Below are 20,731 nucleotides of genomic sequence, written 5' to 3'. Positions count from 1 at the left end.
GTTTCCCGAATTCTTTGGACGGGGCAAACATACAGTGGTGCCTCGCAAGACGAAATTAATTCGTTCCGCGAGTTTTTTCGTCTTGCGATTTTTTCGTCTTGCGAAGCACGGACTTTGGAAAAGCTTCAAAAATCACCAAAGTCTTCAAAAACCTCAAAAAAGGCGACCACACCGCGTGCTATGAGTTGCTCCTCGAAGTGAATGCACGGTTTTAAGAAAAAGGAAACAAACTTGCAAGACAAAGGAAACAAACTTGCAAGACGTTTTCGTCTTGCGAAGCAAGCCCATAGGGAAATCCGTCTTGCGAAGCAACTCAAAAAACGAAAAACTCTTTCGTTTTGCGAGTTTTCCGTCATTCGAGGCATTCGTCTTGCGAGGTACTACTGTACTTTAAATGCACTGTGTATGTGAAGCCTTAGTTGATGAATCAGTACAGACTACCACCCACCGTTATCTGAGATCAAATCTCATTTATCCTTCCTGGGGGTTTACTTTTGAGTAGACGGGAAAGCAAGCAAAACACTTGTTTTGGATCACACTGAAACCAGGCATTTAAAGCACCCATCTGCCGCTTTAACAGTCATGGGGAATTCTGGGATCTGTAGTTTCCCTCCGCGAATTGCACTTCCAAGAAATCTTGGAGCAAAGCCATGACCGTTAAAGTTGATGAATGTCAGGTCTGGATGTGACCTTGGAAGGAAAACAATAAGCATAAACCAGGGCTAGCCAAAGTGGCGCCCCCTCCAGGTGTTTTGAATGACAGCTCCCATTATCCCTGACCATGGAGTGGGGCTGAGGGAGTTATAGTCCACGGCGCCTGGTTGGCGTCATAAGGGACTTGCAATAACATTTTTTAAAAGTGTTCCTCTGTTAATTGGGAGCAACTTTCTACTTGATCAAATGCCTTTTAATCCTTTACGCCCACATTGCAAGCCTTAAAAAAAATATAATATTGGTTGTACGAGCCTTTTTAAAACAACCAGTAAAAATATTAGGTTTGCGCCTGCGTTTGGGTAGTGAGATAGAAAAAGAGAAATGGCATTTAGAGGCTTCTCCTTGCGGTAGGAGGGACGTGGGTGGCGCTGTGGGTTAAACCACAGAGCCTAGGACTTGCAAATCAGAAGGCCAGCGGTTCGAATCCCCACGACGGGGTGAGCTCCTGTTGTTCGGTCCCTGCTCCTGCCAACCTAGCAGTTCAAAAGCACGTCAAAGTGCAAGTGGATAAATAGGTACCGCTCCGGCGGGAAGGTAAACGGCGTTTCCGTGCGCTGCTCTGGTTCGCCAGAAGCAGCTTAGTCATGCTGGCCACATGACCCGGAAGCTGTACGCCGGCTCCCTTGGCCAGTAAAGCGAGATGAGCGCCACAACCCCAGAGTCGGTCACAACTGGACCTAATGGTCAGGGGTCCCTTTACCTTTACCTTACCTTGCGGTAGGAGGGAAGCAACAACATTGAGGCAAATAATACTTCTGAAAGCCAATTGTTAGAAATCGCAGGAGGGGGTTGGCCTCTTGTGCTGCGGTCCCGCTTGAGGCTTTCAGGTCACAGCCCCCCCCAAAAAAAAGTTGTTTTTGTTGGGGGGAAAATCACTCCGCGAAATTGCCTGAGATCACGGCAACAAAAATGGCTGCCATTCTCTCTTTTCTTGCAAGCGTTTTTTTCTGGGAAACTTGTTAGTGATGCAAAGTGGTTGGGGAGGGTGTCGAAACAGATGGGTGGTGTGGGAGAGGTCCCCCCCCCCGTAACATCTACTCTCCTGTCGTCCGTCCCTCTGTATGTGTGTGTGTTTGTGTGTGTGTGTTTCTGTCTCCCCCCCCCCCATCTAGAGGGCACCTCCTTGCCGTTTCTCATTCCCATCATCATTCCGGATTTCAAGCCCAGCCGCACGGTGAAGCAAGCTCCAGGTGAGGGTCAGGATACGTCGCTGTCATTTAATGGGTCAAATTTCAGGGGGGAAGTTCGCTGAACATAATAATAATAATAATAATAATAATAATAATAATAATAATTTATTATTTATACCCTGCCCATCTGGCTGGGTTTCCCCAGCCACTCTGGGCGGCTTCCAACAAAACACTAAAATACAATAACCTATTAAACATTAAAAGCTTCCCTAAACAGGGCTGCCTTCAGATGTCTTCTAAAAGTCTGGTAGTTGTTCTTCTCTTTGACATCTGGTGGGAGGGCGTTCCACAGAGCGGGTGCCACCACCGAGAAGGCCCTCTGCCTGGTTCCCTATAACTTGGCTTCTTGCAGTGAGGGAACCGCCAGAAGGCCCTCGGCGCTGGACCTCAGTGTCCGGGCAGAACGATGGGGGTGGAGACGCTCCTTCAGGTATACTGGGCCTTTGAGGTCGTTTAGGGCTTTAAAGGTCAGCACCAACACTTTGAATTGTGCTCGGAAACGTACTGGGAGCCAGTGTAGCTCTTTCAAGACAGGTGTTATATGGTCTCGGCGGCCCCTCCCAGTCACCAGTCTAGCTGCCGCATTCTGGATTAGTTGTAGTTTCTGGGTCACCTTCAAAGGTAGCGCCACGTAGAGCCCTAAATGCCTACTGCCCTGCATACCTGAAGGAGCATCTCCACCCCATCATTTAGGCCCGACACTGTGGTCCAGCTCTGAGGACCTTCTGGCAATTCCCTCACTTCGAGAAGTGAGCGTACAGGAAACCAGGCAGAGGGCCTTCTCAGTAGTGGTACCAACCTGGTGGAACGCCCTCCCATCAGTTGTCTAGGAAATAAACAACTGTACAACTTTCAGAAGACATCTGAAAGCAGCACTGTATAGGGAAGTTTTTAATGTTTGATGTTTTGCTGTGCTTTTATTATGTTGGAAGCCACCCAGAGTGGGCCAAGAAATAATAATAATAATAATAATAATAATAATAATAATAATAATAATAATAATAATAATTTTATTTCAAGAAAACCCTCATCACAAATCTGGAAGTGTACTTGATGATCTGATAAAGTTGGTATAATAAGAATAATAATTTATTATTTATACCCCACCAATCTGGCTGGGCGGCTTCCAACAGAATATTAAAATACAATAGTCTATTAAACCGAGGCCATTTAGGGCTTTAAAGGTCAGCACCAACACTTTGAATTGTGCTCAGAAACGTACTGGTAATCTTTACCTGGACGTTGTTATGTTAACACATGCAAACTACTCGTTGTGTACGTATTTTGCAGTTTTGTTTTTCATCTTTTAATTTGTCGTCTCTTGCTGTCATTGTTCTCTCTGTTTTATATACATTACAAAATGAAATAGTAATAAAAACCTTTAGCAAACAGCAGCCACAGTCGCTGGAGTCTCCAGGTAGACGTCTACAGTCCTCTAGCTGGGAAGAATCAGGGGGTGATCGGCTTATTTATTTTATTTATTGGAAAAAAATTTAGACACCGCTTGATGGTTAACAAAACAAAAAAACACCTCAAAGCAGTATGCAATAAGACAAAACAATAAAATAAAGGGAAATGTACAGCTGTCCTTTAAAACATACAAAAGTCAAAACACTGAAGTAGATTTAAAATATCCTTCATTAGGCATAGCAAACCAAACATTATCAAACAAACACTGTGTACAAATTGTGCAAAATACGAATTCAGCATAACAAGGTTTGTCCCAGTCAGATCTTTAACTCCAGAGAAAACCAATTTGCATAAATAATAGAATATAACACTGCCACATCACCAATCAATTAAGAACTACTAAATCTCTTTATATATATATATTTTTATAAACGATATTTATTAGAAGTTTAAAAATACAAAAAAGAAGAAGAAAAAGACAGCAAAAAATTTAACGAAACATACAATACAATACATAAAGAAGAGAAAGACAAAAAACATACAACAATATCCATTAAAAAAGAAAAAAACAAAAACAAAACAAATCCAATATTTCATATCTTAATCTTCCAATTACTTGTTTCATCGACCTCCTCACACCTCCCTTTTTGTATTCTAGTTTAATTGTTTGTTTCAGCAAATTCTTTCCATCTTTCTCAATCTTTATTAGGTAATTTATCTTAACAATCTAACCTATTAATTAACTCAACAAATCCTTTCCATCTTTCACTATATTCTGTCATTCAGTTTACCTTAATTTATTTTAACCTTATCTTACCATAAAATACCTTATAGCTTAAAACTTAATACTTATTTATACATAACTCCTTATATCATTTCTACTAAAGCCAAATAGTTAAGAACTACTAAATCTCTTTATAATGGCCCAGTCTTTCTACATGGACAGCACTCAAAAATTCAGCCACTATCAAAGTAATTTGATGATTCCTGTCCGAAAGCAGGTCCTGAACCGTTGGTGGCATAGAATCGAGCCTGTTAAGGCCTCTAATAATTGTCTTCTGGCATATCACAGGAAAAGAAAATATGCTCCAAAGTATCAGGTTCCTGTTTACTACATTTGCAGAGAATCTCTGCTTCTGGGAGAGCGAAATATCTTCCTCTAACTATCATCGAGGGAAACATAGATTTAAAATATCTTGCTAAGCATTTGGGACGGCTTGTCTGGAAGGGAAAAAAATGTTTTGGACTGACGCCGAAAATAGTGCAATTAAGGAGCCTGATGATATCAATTGGCAGGGAGTTCCAGAGGTTAGATGCCGACACGCTAAACTTGTCTTCTTTGTTCCGATTGGTGGCTGCTTGCGCCACTCACCCCTGCAGAATACCCGCCTTCATGTGAGCAGGAGCGGCGAGAGGCTATTGACGAGGCCCGGCAGCACCAACAGGAGGGCACCTTCATCCCGGAGTGCGAGGGGGACGGCACCTATAAGGCCGTGCAGTGCCACCAGGCCACGGGGTATTGCTGGTGCGTGAGGGTGGACACTGGCCGGCCTGTTCCAGGCACTTCGACGAGGTCAGTGTCGCCCAAACCGTGAAGTCCGGAATGAGGGGTCCTGGTTCAGTCGGTGGAGCAGGAGATTCTTAATCTCAGGGTTGTGAGTTCGAGTTCTACGTTGGGCAGAAGATTTCTGCACTTCAGGGGGTGGGATTAAACGACCTTTTATGCTTCTAAGTGGGTGACTCCCATCATCAACAAAGTAGCACCATGAAAGCTATGTACAGTGGTACCTCAGGTTAAGTACTTAATTCGTTCCGGAGGTCCGTACTTAACCTGAAACTGTTCTTAACCTGAAGCACCACTTTAAATAATGGGGCCTCCTGCTACTGCCGTGCCGCTGGAGCACGATTTCTGTTCTCATCCTGAAGCAAAGTTCTTAACCTGAAGCACTATTTCTGGGTTAACAGAGTCTGTAACCTGAAGCGTATGTAACCCGAGGTACCACTGAAAATTGAAGACACATCCTCCCGCCTCCTCACATGAATCCTGGGAACTCAGAGCTACAATTCCCAGCACCCTTGACAAACTACAGCTTCCAGGGTTTTTTTTTGGGGGGGGGGTTCTTTGCTGTCCACAGATGTAACAGTGTCTCCAGATGACCTGCTTATTAAGCATTCAGCCTGTTTTGTTTATTAGTGGTCTTCCCCACAATATTTCTGTAAATTAGGCCTGGGCGATATATCGATATACAGTGGTACCTTGGATTGCGAACTGAATCCATTCCGGAAGTCCGTTCTTAAACCAAAGCATTCTGAAACCAAGGCGTGCTTTCCCATAGCGGCGGGGTCTCAATTTACACTCAACAGGAAGCGGAACATGTTCTGCTTCCAAGGCAAAGTTCACAAACCAAAACACCTACTTCCGGGTTTGCAGCGTTCTCAATCCAAGTTGTTCATAAGCTAAGCTGTTCTTAAACCAAGGTACCACTGTTTTGCCCAGGACCAGTATGAGCAGCAGACTGCGATGTTGGTTTCACTTAGCGGTATATCGCTGGTGAAACCTCCGCCGCTCCTGCGTCCCTTTGCTGGCAGCATCCAGTGGGCGGACTCCGGAGCAATGGCGGTTTCACCAGCGATATATACAACGGTGAGGGAGAAACAAGCTGTATCGGCGAGGGGCCAATAGCTTGTTCCTCCCTCTGCATCTTGCCCGCTCACCTGTGATGTCGAAAAGCTGATTATCGCCCAGCCCTGGTAGGAATCGGTGCCTGAGCTTTCTTTTTTCCTCATCCTTTCCAGCCCCTTTTCCTTTTGTGCTGTGTCTCTCATATTGTAAGCTTGAGGACAGAGACAGTCGCTGAGTTTCTGACTGATTGCCTTTTCTGACTGAAGAGGGGGATTAAAAAAATTGATCATATTGCCGTCATTGCTAGTATTCTCGTTGATGTTAGTATTTGCTCGGCGTCTCTCGTCCTTCTTTCTCGCAGGAACTTCCCCCCGGACTGTGAGGCAGATGCGGCGGCCAAAAATGCAGAAATGAGCTCCCTGTTCCGGGATCGGCTTCTGCCAGGTGAGATCATGAATCTCTGCTTCTTCTTCTTTTTAAAATAAATATTTTATTAGTTTTTTAACATATCATTTTCAACAATTATTAAACATGCTTTTATATCTTATACGTTTTTTGACTTCCATCAACCACATCTGAAAATTTTCCAATCTCTTCACTTAATTTACATTTCTTACTTTCACTGTTACATTTAAATAACTAATATCTCTCTTCTTTATCTTCTTTGCAATGTTTCATATATTTCTCCTTTCAAAACCTCTTGCAGTCCGACTAGCGTAATTTGTTGACTACAGTTGCTCTTCAAATAATTCGTGTATTTCTTCCAATCTTCTGTAAATCTCTGGTCCTGCAGGTTTCGAATCTTTCCTTTCATTTTGTCCAATTCTGCATAGTCCGTTAATTTTGTCTGCCATTCTTCTTTCATCGGTACACTGGTACCTCGGGTTAAGTACTTAATTCGTTCCGGAGGTCCATTCTTAACCTGAAACTGTTCTTAACCTGAAGCACCACTTTAGCTAATGGGGCCTCCTGCTGCTGCCGTGCCGCCAGAGCACGATTTCTGTTCTCATCCTGAAGCAAAGTTCTTAACCTGAAGCACTATTTCTGGGTTAACAGAGTCTGTAACCTGAAGCGTTTGTAACCTGAAGCGTATGTAACCCGAGGTACGTACCGCTGTATTTCTTCTTGCTTCCATTTCTGGGCCAACAATACTGAATCTCTGCTTCTTTTCAAATACTTTTCTTGTGAGGAATCTGTTAAGTTGTGGGTGAACATATCAGGCGACACAGCGATTCTTCAAACAGCTCTTATTTATTCAGAGGCCAGAACAGAACTGAACTGAAGGGTTCAGCCAGCCTGCTTATATAGAGCTCCAGTACAACGTAACTGTAACAATTTTCTAAAACTATCCAATCACTGAACGTCACTTTCGATCCCTTATTTGCATAACTATCTACAGTATCCCCCTGCTGGCCCAGGGTGAGAACTTCAGTACATAACAGAATCCTATTCCGAATAAGGGGATTTCCCTTAAAAAACGGGAAACGTTGACAGCTATGGCACAGACCCGTGTGAGTCTGGAGAGGCAAATTGTTCCCTTTGTTCTTTCCTGCTAGGTTGTCCAGGGTCCAAGAAGGTAGAGTTTCTCTCCAATCTGATCAAGGCCTTGGCTTCCGACATGTTGCAGTCGAGAATGATGCCCGTTCCATACCGAAGGTAAATACTTCTCTTTCTCTCCCTCTCCCTCTCTCTCTCTCTCTGAAGAGGCACAGGGGAGAGAGTTGTTGCCAAACGTTTTAAGCAAGAGTTGAAATCTAATAGAGGATTCCATCGTTGAACCAGAAACAGGTTTGCTTGTGAGGTAATGGTCATGTTGTTGTTGTTTAGTCATTTAGTCGTGTCCGACTCTTCGTGACCCCCTGGACCAGAGCACGCCAGGCACTCCTGTCTTCCATTGCCTCCCGCAGTTTGGTCCAACTCATGCTGGTAGCTTCGAGAACACTGTCCCACCATCTCGTCCTCTGTCGTCCCCTTCTCCTTGTGCCCTCCATCTTTCCCAACATCAGGGTCTTTTCCAGAGAGTCTTCTCTTCTCATGAGGTGGCCAAAGTATTGGAGCAGGGACCGAGCAACGCGAGCTCACCCCGTCGCGGGGATTCAAACCGCCGACCTTCTGATCAGCAAGTCCTAGGCTCTGTGGTTTAACCCACAGCGCCGCCCTTGGCAGGCAACAATACTTTAAAAGACATTTCTCTTTTTCAAGGAATGCACCAAAGACATTTCTCTTTTTTAAGGAATGCACATGTCCTGGGCCGCCCCAAACGAGGTTTCCCTGATCCAGCAAGGCTCTCCTGACCCCCTCTGCTCCCCACCCGCAGGTTTTCGGACAGCCTGACAGGGCCCAGCCTGGAGGAGCGTGCGGTGCGCTGGCAGTTCGTCCGCCTGGACAAGGACTTCAGCAACAGCATCAGTGAGCGGGAGCTACGGCCCCTCAAGCTCTACATGAAGAAGAACACCCGGCCCAAGCGCTGCGTCCGCAAGTTCCTAGACTACTGCGACCTGGATGAGAACAAGCTGATCTCCTTGCATGAGCTCAAAGGCTGCCTGGGGCTGAGTTAGCCCGACACACGTGGTGCGTATACTCCCCTGCCCCTCGCTCACCTGTTGGTAACTCCACAATATTATTATTATTATTATTATTATTATTATTATTAACTCCAGCAGGTGCAGAATGCCGCAGTGAGGCTCCTTACGGGGTCCTTGCCGCAGGATCACATTCACCCAGTGCTTCACCAACTGCACCGGCTCCCGGTGGAGTACAGGGTCAGGTTTAAGGTGCTGGTTTTAACCTTTAAAGCCCTAGGCGGCCTAGGACCCACATACCTACGGGACCGCCTCTCCTGGTATGCCCCGCGGAGGACCTTAAGGTCCACAAATGACAACACCTTGGAGGTCCCGAGCCGCAAGGTGGTTAGATTGGTCTCAACTAGGGCCAGGGCCTTTTCAGTACTGGCCCCGACTTGGTGGAACGCTCTGTCACAAGAGACTAGGGCCCTGCGGGACTTGACATCTTTCCGCAGGGCCTGCAAGACAGAGCTGTTCCGCCTGGCCTTTGGTTTGGACTCAGTCTGACCCTTATGTTTCCCTCCCCTTATGGTTTTGATCTATGGGCTACTTTTAAAATTAGGCTGCATTTTAAATTGCATTTAAATTGAGTCCTGTGAAACTTCTCGCTTGCTCAGCCAGCTCCCTGTTTTTCTGCCTCCAAATTGGTCACCTGCCTTTCCTTAATCCAGAATGCGGCAGCTAGACTGGTGACTGGGAGCGGCTGCTGAGACCATACAACACCGGTCTTGAAAGACCTACACTGGCACCCAGTACATAGACAACTGATGGGAAGGCGTTCCACCAGGTTGGTGCCACTTCCGAGGAGGCCCTCTGCCTGTTTCCCTGTACTCTCACTTCTCGAAATGAGGGAACTGCCAGAAGGCCCTCAGAGCTGGACCACAGCGTCCAGCCTAAATGATGGGGTGGAGACGCTCCTTCAGGTATACAGGGCAGTAGGCGTTTAGGGCTTTAAAGATCAAGGCTCTATGTGGGGCTACCTTTGAAGGTGACCCAGAAACTACAACTAATCCAGAATGCGGCAGCTAGACTGGTGACTGGGAGTAGCCGCCAAGACCACATAACACCGGTCTTGAAAGACCTACACCGGCTCCCAGTACGTTTCTGAGCACAATTCAAAGTGTTGGTGCTGACCTTTAAAGCCCTAAACGGCCTCAAAGGCCCAGTATACCTGAAGGAGCGTCTCCACCCCCATCGTTCTGCCCGGACACTGAGGTCCAGCGCCGAGGGCCTTCTGGCGGTTCCCTCACTGCGAGAAGCCAAGTTGCAGGGAACCAGGCAGAGGGCCTTCTTGGTGGTGGCGCCCGCCCTGTGGAACGCCCTCCCACCAGATGTCAAAGAGAAGAATAACTACCAGACTTTTAGAAGACATCTAAAGGCAGCCCTGTTTAGGGAAGCTTTTAATGTTTAATAGATTATTGTATTTTAATATTTTGTTGGAAGCCGCCCAGAGTGGCTGGGGAAACCCAGCCAGATGGGTGGGGTATAAATAATAAATTATTATTGTTATTGTTATTGTTATTGTTATTGTTATTGTTATTGTTATTGTTATTATTATTCCTTGCCCATCTTCTTGGCCTCTGGTCTCTAAAGCAGCAGCCGCAGCAGCAGCCTCGCCAGCCTCTGAGATTTGCCAGGGCTTGGAACAAACTGTTCCTCTCTCAAAGCCCCACCACCGCCCCCCAACCACCCTTCCCCACCCCACCCATATAACTTAAATCCAGCTCCTGCCTCTCCCTCTACCAGCTTCCATCGCAGACAAAGGGGGACTCTGTGCAATACCTTCTGGCGGATTAAGCGTGGATTAGCTGCGCGGAACACAGTTTGCCTGCAAAATGCTTGCAGCGTCGACTCTTCTCGCAGCAGAAAGTGGGGGGGGGGGGATTGATTAGGTTAACTTGAAACGCTCTACGCACCTCTCCAAACAGGGCAAATTGATTTCTTGTTCCTTGCAACTGTGTGTGGGAGATTTGAAACCTTAATTAAAGGCTAAAATCCTTTGGGTTTCTTTTTTCCCCCTGTTAACTTCGCACAATGCAAGTGGCAGAATTTTATTTTTATTTATTTTTCAATAATTTATTTAGAACACAGTCCACAACAACTCATACCTACAAACAAATCCGCCGCCGTTGCCAATTTAATTATCAAAATTAAACTACTATCCCCTTTCACAAAGAAAACATAATATAAAAATAAAAGACTTCCTTTGTCCTGTAAATGGCCTCCTTATTTACTTCTTGTGTACTGTTTCTTTTATGTGTGATTATTACAATTTTTCCTAATTATGACTTAAAACACCGCAAAGTCTCCTGTAGAAATTAATCGAAACAAGTCCAGGTGTATATTTTGGGTAAAGTATTCTCTGCATTTTCCCCATTCTTTTTGAAATCCTTCTTTGGGTTGTCCCCTAATTATCTCTGTTAATCTGGCCAATTCAGTATTATCTAATAATTTATCCTGCCATTCCTTTTTTGTTGGCACAAATTCTTTTTTTCCAATTTTTGGCAATTAAGGTCCTCGCCGCACCTGCGGCATAAAGGAATGTTTTCCGATCTTTTTTTGCTATACCTGTGTCTGTTATTCCTAATAGGAAAGCTTCTGTATTTTTCACAAAGTTGTATTTAAACATTTTTTTAAGTTCATCATATACTATATCCCAGAAGCTTTTGATTTTTTCACAGGTCCATCAGATATGTATAAATGACGGAATTTTAATTTTGCCTTTCTTCACTTGCTTAATTCTCCCCAAGCTTCTCTCTGCCTTTCGGGTTGATTTTTCCTCTTTCCCAATTTAATTCACTGCCTCTAGTACAAGCTCCTGGAAACTACCTTCAGGAGCAAAGAATGACAGTCTGAAAAACTTTCCGTTCGCATTCAGGTTATCTCTCTAGGGTGGGGATGTGAAATTAAGGATGGGTCAGTTTTGAAGGCTGGGTGTGGGTCCCATAGCCGCCTCTGCAAAAGCCTCAGCTGCTATTTTATAACAGATTTGGCACAGGGTATGTTTAGGGATGTGGGTGGCGCTGTGGGTTAAACCACAGAGTCTAGGACTTGCCGATCAGAAGGTTGGCGGTTCGAATCCCCGCAACGGGGTGAGCTCCCGTTGCTCGGTCCCTGCTCCTGCCCACCTAGCAGTTCAAAGGCACATCAAAGTGCAAGTAGATAAATAGGTACCGCTCCAGCGGGAAGGTAAACGGTGTTTCCGTGCGCTGCTCTGGTTCGCCAGAAGCGGCTTAGTCATGCTGGCCACATGACCCGGAAGCTGTACGCTGGCTCCCTTGGCCAGTAAAGTGAGATGAGCGCCGCAACCCCAGAGTCGGCCACGACTGGACTTAACGGTCACGGGTCCCTTTATCTTTTTATGTTCACATTAGCGGTTTAAAGCACAGCAAAGTCATTTCCTCCTCGCTGCATTTCAAGCCATGCTCGCATGCTGTCAAGATTTACCGTACATTGGTGCCCCGCAAGACGAACGCCTCGCAAGACGGAAAACCCGCTAGACGAAACGGTTTTCCGTTTTGGAGGTGCTTCACAAAACAAATTTCCTATGGGCTTGCTTCGCAAGACGAAAATGTCTTGCAAGTTCCTGCGGGGTTTTTTTCCCTTTCCCCCCTCTTTTTCTAAGCCGCTAAGCCGCTTATCAGCTGATCCGCTAAGCTGCTAAAATGCTTATCAGCTGATCCGCTAAGCCGCTAATAGCGGTAATCCGCTAAGCCACTAATGGGCTTGCTTCGCAAGACGAAAAAACCGCAAGACGAAGAGACTCGCGGAACGGATTCTTTTCGTCTTGCGAGGCACCACTGTATTTTTTGCTCTGTAAGACTCACTTTTTCCCTCCTAAAAAGTAAGGGGAAATGTGTATGTGGGTTTTGAAGCGAATGCAGGCTGCGCAGCTATCCCAGAAGCCAGAACAGCAAGAGGGATCGCTGCTTTCGCTGCGCAGCGATCCCTCTTGCTGTTCTGACTTCTGGGATTCAGAATATTTTTTTTCTTGTTTTCCTCCTCCAAAAACTCGGTGCGTCTTATGGTCTGCTGCATCTTTTAGAGCGAAAAATATGGTATGTATAAGCTAAACAAGCTATAGCTTAGAGCCCCGCTCTCTTAGGAGCTCCCACCAAAAAAAATTAAAGGAAAAAACTGGATGTACATTCCAAAATATAAAAAACAAATAAAATAAAACCTATATACAGCAACAGTGTTTTGTGTTATGTCGGCTCCTATGATGTAAGTCATGGGCCCCGCCTGCTAGCCTGCTCCCTAAAATATCACGGGTTTGCTCCTTTCTATGTATAGGGTGCCTACATTCTGCATGGACTGGTTACATGGCAACATGCGCAAATGGCTTTAGATACCTGTTAGGTCCATAAATTACCATATATTCAACACACAAAACAGCAACAATTTGTTGTTGACAAATGACAGGTAGTCATATAAAGGGCCCCATTACCTTCAGTAGCTTAAAGGTAAAGGTAAAGGGACCCCTGACCATTAGGTCCAGTCGTGACCGACTCTGGGGTTGCGGCGCTCATCTCGCTTTATTGGCCGAGGGAGCCAGCGTACAGCTTCCGGGTCATGTGGCCAGCATGACTAAGCCGCTTCTGGCGAACCATAGCAGCACACGGAAACGCCGTTTACCTTCCCGCCAGAGCGGTGCCTATTTATCTACTTGCACTTTGACGTGCTTTCGAACTGCTAGGTTGGCAGGAGCAGGGACTGAGTAACAGGAGCTCACCCCGTCGCGGGGATTCGAACCGCCGACCTTCTGATCGGCAAGTCCTAGGCTCTGTGGTTTAACCCACAGCACCATCCACGTCCCTTCAGTAGCTTAGGGCCTCATCAAACCTAAATCCAGCCCTGCAGATACATGACCCTGGCTCTTCCGTGAAGCTCACCTTTGCTGAATCTCATCCAAGCCGAACTCACAGGACTATGCACTGCTAATCTACAAAAAAGCTTACCTATGTTGATCATTTGCATCCTGAAAGAAAAAGCCAAATGTGCAAAATCTCCCTTTCTGCTCGCCTAGATGTGATTCTTAGTCGCCGCAGGTGACCAGGCTAGTGGTGGATTTTAGAGCCTCCGCCGAACTTAATTTCTCTCCCTCTTTCTCTCTCCATAGACTTCCCCCTGACAAAGAATGGCGCTTTCCCCCTCCAGAAGCCCAGGGAGCGCTCTCTCATTCTCTGAGCACTGCATTCCCGCCTCTGGTTGCAGACTCTTTGCACTTTAAAGAGACGGACTGGACTTTCTGCCCAGAAGGTTGATGATGGTTCCGGGAAGTGGAGATAAACGTGGAAAGGGGTGGGACAAACGTGGCTGTGTTTTCCTTTTTATTTTATTTTATTTGCTTTTTAAAAAAAGAAACGTAGAATACAACAGGCCTGCAGAAACCATCTACCTTAGTAGATTTTTTTATATATGTATAAAAAATAAGAAATAATAATCTTTGCTTTATTTTTGCAACGTAATTTTCAAGAGAGAGAGAAAAAAGTGAATGTAAGGGGACTTCCATGTTTGTTAGAGGGTGTTTCAAAAGGCTGTGCTTTTCAGTTGCGTAAAAAAATCAGCTGGGTTTTAAAATGAATTGTAGTCTGTTTATTTGAATCAATAAATTATGGATATACAAGGGTGGTTTCTTTCATATTTCTGGGTTCCTTTACGTGGAATTAATATCGGGGGCCCTACTTGAATATTGAAAAATTGTACTTATCTGCTTGTTGTTGTTGTTTAGTCGTTAAGTCGTGTCCGACTCTTCGTGACCCCCTGGAGCAGAGCACGCCAGGCACTCCTGTCTTCCACTGCCCCCCGCAGTTTGGTCAAACTCATGCTGGTAGCTTCGAGAACACTGTCCAACCAATTCATCGCCAAAGAACTGGTGCTTTTGAATTCTGCTGCTGGAGGAGACTCTTGAGAGTCCCATGGACTGCAAGAAGATCAAACCTCTCCATTCTGAAGAAAATCAGCCCTGAGTGCTCACTGGAAGGACAGATCCTGAAGCTGAGGCTCCAAGACTTTGGCCACCTCATGAGAAGAGGAGACTCCCTGGAAAAGACCCTGATGTTGGGAAAGATGGAGGGCACAAGGAGAAGGGGACGACAGAGGACGAGATGGTGGGACAGTGTTCTTGAAGCTGCCAGCATGAGTTTGACCAAACTGGGGGAGGCAGTGGAAGACAGGAGTGCCTGGCATGCTCTGGTCCATGGGGTCACGAAGAGTCGGACACGACTAAACAACTAAACAACAACAGACAGGGTTGCCTTCAGATGTCTTCTAAAAGTCAGATAGTTGTTTATTTCTTTGACGTCTGATGGGAGAGCGTTCCACAGGGAGGGCGCCACTACCGAGAAGGCCCTCTGCCTAGTTCCCTGTAACCTCACTTCTCGCAGGGAGGGAACCACCAAAAGGCCCTCGGAGCTGGACCTCAGTATCCGGGCAGAACGAAGGGGGTGGAGACGCTCCTTCAGATATACTGGGCCTTTGAGGCCATTTAGGGCTTTAAAGGTCAGCACCAACACTTTGAATTGTGCTCAGAAACGTACTGGGAACCAATGTAGATCTTTCAGAACCGGTGTTACATGGTCTTGGCTGCCACTCCCGGTCACCAGTCTAATGTATTTGTGTGCAAGCCAGTTTTATCTTATTTTAACCTTCCATTTGATTTCCTTTCCCCTGTTCCCCTGTACCTATTACCCCTTTGTAACCACTTCCTGCCCACCACAGCCTGTTATAACTCGGGTTCCAGTGCAGCCCTGTGGCTGAGGCTGGGGAAAACAAGTATTTTTTTTCTATACTTCCCTGCTCACAATTCCTTGGAGTTTTACACCCTCTGCTGGAATAACACAGCATTACTTAAGAAGTGTTTATGCTCAGGTAAAACGGTTCTCTCTTTAGTTTGCTTGCTAAATCCTTTATTTTCATACTCAAAGCGATTCGTTCCTAAAACAAGAGGTGCTGGACCAGGGGCCTGCACAGAAGCTGAAAATCCTGTGCCTCTTTTTCCTGTTCTGCATAACCTGCCATCAAATACACAGTGCCTATATCTTAAATGGATTTTCTGCCTATATACATAGAAACTAAAGGCTGTCGTAGAATAGAATCATAGAATCATCGAGTTGGAAGAGACCACAAGGGCCATCGAGTCCAACCCCCTGCCAAGCAGGAAACACCATCAGAGCACTCCTGACATATGGTTGTCAAGCCTCTGCTTAAAGACCTCCAAAGAAGGAGACTCCACCACACTCCTTGGCAGCAAATTCCACTGTCAAACAGCTCTTACTGTCAGGAAGTTCTTCCTAATGTTTAGGTGGAATCTTCTTTCTTGTAGTTTGGATCCATTGCTCCGTGTCCGCTTCTCTGGAGCAGCAGAAAACAACCTTTCTCCCTCCTCTATGTGACATCCTTTTATATATTTGAACATGGCTATCATATCACCCCTTAACCTCCTCTTCTCCAGGCTAAACATGCCCAGCTCCCTTAGCCGTTCCTCATAAGGCATCGTTTCCAGGCCTTGGACCATTTTGGTTGCCCTCCTCTGGACACGTTCCAGTTTGTCAGTGTCCTTCTTGAACTGTGGTGCCCAGAACTGGACACAGTACTCCAGGTGAGGTCTGACCAGAGCAGAATACAGTGGCACTATTACTTCCCTTGATCTAGATGCTATACTCCTATTGATGCAGCCCAGAATTGCATTGGCTTTTTTAGCTGCCGCGTCACACTGTTGGCTCATGTCAAGTTTGTGGTCAACCAAGACTCCTAGATCCTTTTCCCATGTACTGCTCTCAAGCCAGGTGTCACCCATCTTGTATTTGTGCCTCTCATTTTTTTTGCCCAAGTGCAATACTTTACCTTTCTCCCTGTTAAAATTCATCTTGTTTGTTTTGGCCCAGTTCTCTAATCTGTCAAGGTTGTTTTGAAGTGTGATCCTGTCCTCTGGGGTGTTAGCCACCCCTCCCAGTTTGGTGTCATCTGCAAATTTGATCAGGATACCCTTGAGTCCATCATCCAAGTCGTTGATAAAGATGTTGAATAAGACGGGGCCCAAGACAGAACCCTGTGGCACCCCACTAGTCACTCTTCTCCAGGATGAAGAGGAACCATTGATGAGCACCCTTTGGGTTCGGTCAGTCAGCCAGTTACAAATCCACTGAGTGGTAGTTGTCACGCTCTGCAGTTGCAGATGCAGGTGGGGTGATCTGTGGGCGGCGGGTAAGCAGGGTGGTGAGATGCAAAGATAGGCGGGTTGGTCTAACTTGGACACACCTTCATAGAATTGTAGAGTTGGAAGGGACCTTGAGGGTCATCTAGTCCAACCCCTCGCAATGCAGGAATCTCAGCTAATGCATCCACGACAGGGTTGCCATATTGTGAAGAGCAAAAAGGGGGACCCATTTGCTGACTGGTGACCCTACCCATGAAAAAGATGTGTCCTCAAAAGAGGTGAGGAGAGCACTCTTGCGCTTGAGGGCTTCCTGTAGGTTTCCCACAGACATCTGGTTGGCCACTGTGAGAGCAACTTCTTATCACACTCTTATCTGGACTTGGGGAAATGCAGCGGTTCTGTGATGGGACATGTGCTTTGCACGGAAAAAGTATCAGATGCAATCCTTGGCATCTCCAGCTGGGGATGGGAGATATCTCTATCTGAAACTGCCAGTTAGAGTAGGCAGTACTGAGCCTGGTGGACCAATGGTCTGATTCAGTATAAGGCAGCTCCCTGTGTTCCTATCTATCAGGAAGGCCTCATTTACTGCTTCCTGCCACAGCTCCTGGTTTTGCCTTTGGGGAAAAGGTAAAGGGACCCCTGACCATTAGGTCCAGTTGTGGCCGACTCTGGGGTTGTGGTGCTCATCTCGCTTTACTGGCCGAGGGAGCCGGCGTACAGCTTCCGGGTCATGTGGCCAGCATGACTAAGCCGCTTCTGGAGAACCAGAGAAGCGCACGGAAACGCCGTTTACCTTCCCGCCAGAATGGTACCTATTTATCTACTTGCACTTTGATGTGCTTTTGAACTGCTAGGTTGGCAGGAGCAGGGACCGAGCAACGGGAGCTCACCCCGTCGCGGGGATTCAAACTACTGACCTTCTGATCGGCATGTCCTAGGCTCTGTGGTTTAACCCACAGTGCCACCCGTGTCCCAATAATAATAATAATAATAATAATAATAATAATAATAATAATTTATTATTTATACCCCGCCCATCTAGCTGGGTTTCCCCAGCCACTCTGGGCGGCTTCCAACAGAACACTAACAATACAATAACCTATTAAACATTAAAAGCTTCCCTAAACAGGGCTGCCTTCAGATGTCTTCTAAACGCCAGATAGCTGTTTATTTCCTTGACATCTGGTGGGAGGGCGTTCCACAGGGCGGGCGCCACTACCGAGAAGGCCCTCTGCCTGGTTCCCTGTAGCTTGGCTTCTCGCAGTGAGGGAACCGCCAGAAGACCCTCAGAGCTGGACCTCAGTGTCTGGGTAGAACGATGGGTGTGGAGACGCTCCTTCAGGTATACTGGACCGAGGCCGTTTAGGGCTTTAAAAGTCAGATGTAGTGCACATTGTTGTTGTTGTTGTTATTACCCCACCCATCTGGGTGGCTCCCAACATCATCATCATCATCAAGCTATCAAACATTAGAAACTTCCCTAAACAGGGAAGTACACATGGACATAAATGCGCACAACTGCACATGAACACTAGATCCATGCGCCATGCTCAGCCAGCCACATCGCCCACTGCAGCTGCTGACGTACCTTTTGAACTGTGCCCGCACAGCCTGTTGGCATTCTTCCAAATGTTTTTTTTAAAAAAAACAACCACCAAAGGCCTCCTTGGCTTTTAAATCAGCAGAGGGCAAGAGCTGTTAATGAGTGCAAGCATGCAAGAGACAGAACGGAGCCACCAGCAAATTAATTTTATTTATTTATGTATCTTATTCATGTATTTATTTATTTAAAGGCATGTATCCAAGCCACTTAATATTTAAACGTCTCAAAGCAGAATACAAAAACGCAGCACAGATAGAACCTAACTTCTGTTGCCAATGCTCTGGCGGCTTCCAGGCTTAGATCACCGCAATGTGCTATACTTGGAGCTGCCCTTGAAGAGAGTTCAGAAACTGTAGCTGGTGCAGAACTCAGTGGTTTATATTGCAGACCAGGGTCTAAGCACATAAACACCAGTCCTGCCTCAACTGTACTAGCACTAAGGGGTTTCTAGACTCAGTTTTGGCTTCAAGGACCTCAAGGACCATCTGTCTCCGCATGAACCAAACAGGACCCCGCGTTCCAAGTGTAACCAAAAAAGATCAGGCCTTTTCCGTGGTGGCTCCCCCTTTGTGCTCTCCCCAGGGAAGCATGCCTGGCGCAATCATTGTGTATTTTTAGGCATTAGGTAATTTTTAAAATAAGGGATGCGGGTGGCGCTGTGGGTTAAACCACAGAGCCTAGGGCTTGCCGATCAGAAGGTTGGCGGTTCGAATCCCCGCAACTGGGTGAGCTCCCATTGCTCAGTCCCTGCTCCTGCCGACCTAGCAGTTCGAAAGCACGTCAAAGTGCAAGTAGATAAATAGGTACCACTTCGGCGGGAAGCTAAACGGCGTTTCCGTGTGCTGCTCTGGTTTGCCAGAAGCGGCTTAGTCATGCTAGCCACATGACCTGGAAGCTGTACGCTGGCTCCCTCGGCCAGTAAAGTGAGATGAGCGCCGCAACCCCAGAGTCGGCCACAACTGGACCTAACAGTCAGGGGTCCCTTTACCTTTTTATGTTCACATTAGCGGTTTAAAGCACAGCAAAGTCGTTTCCTCCTCGCTGCATTTCAAGCCATGCTCGCACGCTGTCAAGATTTACCGTATTTTTTGCTCTATAAGACTCACTTTTTCCCTCCTAAAAAGTAAGGGGAAATGTGTGTGTGCGTCTTATGAAGCGAATGCAGGCTGCGTAGTTATCCCAGAAGCCACAACAGCAAGAGAGATTGCTCCGGCGGGAAGGTAAACGGCGTTTCCGTGCGCTGCTCTGGTTTTCCAGAAGCGGCTTAGTCATGCTGGCCACATGACCACAGAGCTGTACGCCGGCTCCCTCGGCCAATAAAGCGAGATGAGTGCCGCAACCCCAGAGTCGGCCACAACTGGACCTAATGGTCAGGGGTCCCTTTACCTTAATTTTTAAAATGAAATTTACCTTTGGTTTTTAAATTGGGAAGATAGTTAAATCCATCAACGGCTTTTTGTACTAATTTCTTAAGTGGAGTGGGCAGGATCTGCTCCTTAAAATGTACAGTCATACACCGGGTTACCAGATGCTTCAGGTTGTGTGATTTTGGGTTGTGCACCGTGCCGAACCCGGAAGTATCAGAACGGGTTACTTCCAGGTTTCGGCGCTTGCGCATGCGCAGAAGCACTAAATAGCACTTTGTGCATGCGCAGAAGCACAGAATCACGACCCGCGCATGCACAGACGTGGCGCTGGGGGTTGCGAACGTACTTCCCGCACGGATCACATTCGCATCCCGAGCGTCCACTGTCTAGTATTTTCAGCAGAGTATTTTAGTTTTTGCTATTTTCCTAACTGGGGCTAATATCTATGTTATTTCTACTTGGGCGCTGCCACACCTTCTCACACTGCTTGCCAGCCCCACTTGGCCCCATCAAAACCCCATATCACAGCTCCCCTTCATCCTCCCCACATCCCTGCTTTATTCAAACTTCTACTATTGTTTAACACCACTGTTTTAAAACCTGCCTTCTCTTTCACTCCACTCCCCCACCCTGACCCCGTGCAAATCCAGGACTGGGACAAGGTGCTACAAATCCTCCAACGAGGGCTGTGTGACGACAGCCTTCCTTTTTATTTATATAGGGGAAATTGCTTTGAGACACCTTGGTGCAAAAATGTAACGGATAATAATTATTGAGCATAGCCCAGAACAATCTGCAACTGGGGAGGGAGTAGAGAGCGCCCCTGGACAAAATAAGAATTGGGGTCCCAACAGCGAGCCCCTATTGTCCTCCACACAATGGTGGTCATAGCTCAGTAGCAGCACATCTGCTCTGCATGCAGAAGGTTCCTTCTCTGCTGTGTCCCGGTATATCTGAGGGAAATTGTGGGTTTGAAATGCTGGAGAGCTGCTGCCAGTCAGTGTGGGGAATACTGAGGTAGTTACAGGTAGGTAGCCGTGTTGGTCTGCCGTAGTAGAGACAAAATTAAAAAAATCCTTCCAGTAGAGACCAACTAAGT

The 20,731-nt window shown here is 46.5% G+C and overlaps 1 protein-coding gene across 2 annotated transcripts in view; it reads left to right on the top strand.

The window, feature by feature from the left end:
• Positions 1-14,127, top strand: part of LOC307221223 (SPARC-related modular calcium-binding protein 1-like) — a 70,126-nt gene extending 55,999 nt beyond the window's left edge. For both annotated transcript variants that reach the window (XM_079985609.1, XM_079985610.1), the window contains exons 7-12: positions 1,827-1,904; positions 4,695-4,887; positions 6,299-6,381; positions 7,494-7,593; positions 8,255-8,508; positions 13,621-14,127. In XM_079985609.1, coding sequence (XP_079841735.1) covers positions 1,827-1,904; positions 4,695-4,887; positions 6,299-6,381; positions 7,494-7,593; positions 8,255-8,495 — 695 coding nt within the window. In that variant the 3' untranslated portion in view covers positions 8,496-8,508; positions 13,621-14,127. The remainder of the gene's footprint in view (positions 1-1,826; positions 1,905-4,694; positions 4,888-6,298; positions 6,382-7,493; positions 7,594-8,254; positions 8,509-13,620) is intronic.
• Positions 14,128-20,731: the final 6,604 nt, after the last annotated feature.

This window comes from Podarcis cretensis (assembly GCF_951804945.1).
Source record: "Podarcis cretensis genome assembly, chromosome: 8".
Classification (NCBI taxonomy): Eukaryota; Metazoa; Chordata; class Lepidosauria; order Squamata; family Lacertidae; genus Podarcis; species Podarcis cretensis.
Note: the sequence above shows the minus strand (reverse complement) of the source record. Positions and strands in the feature narration are given on the sequence as shown.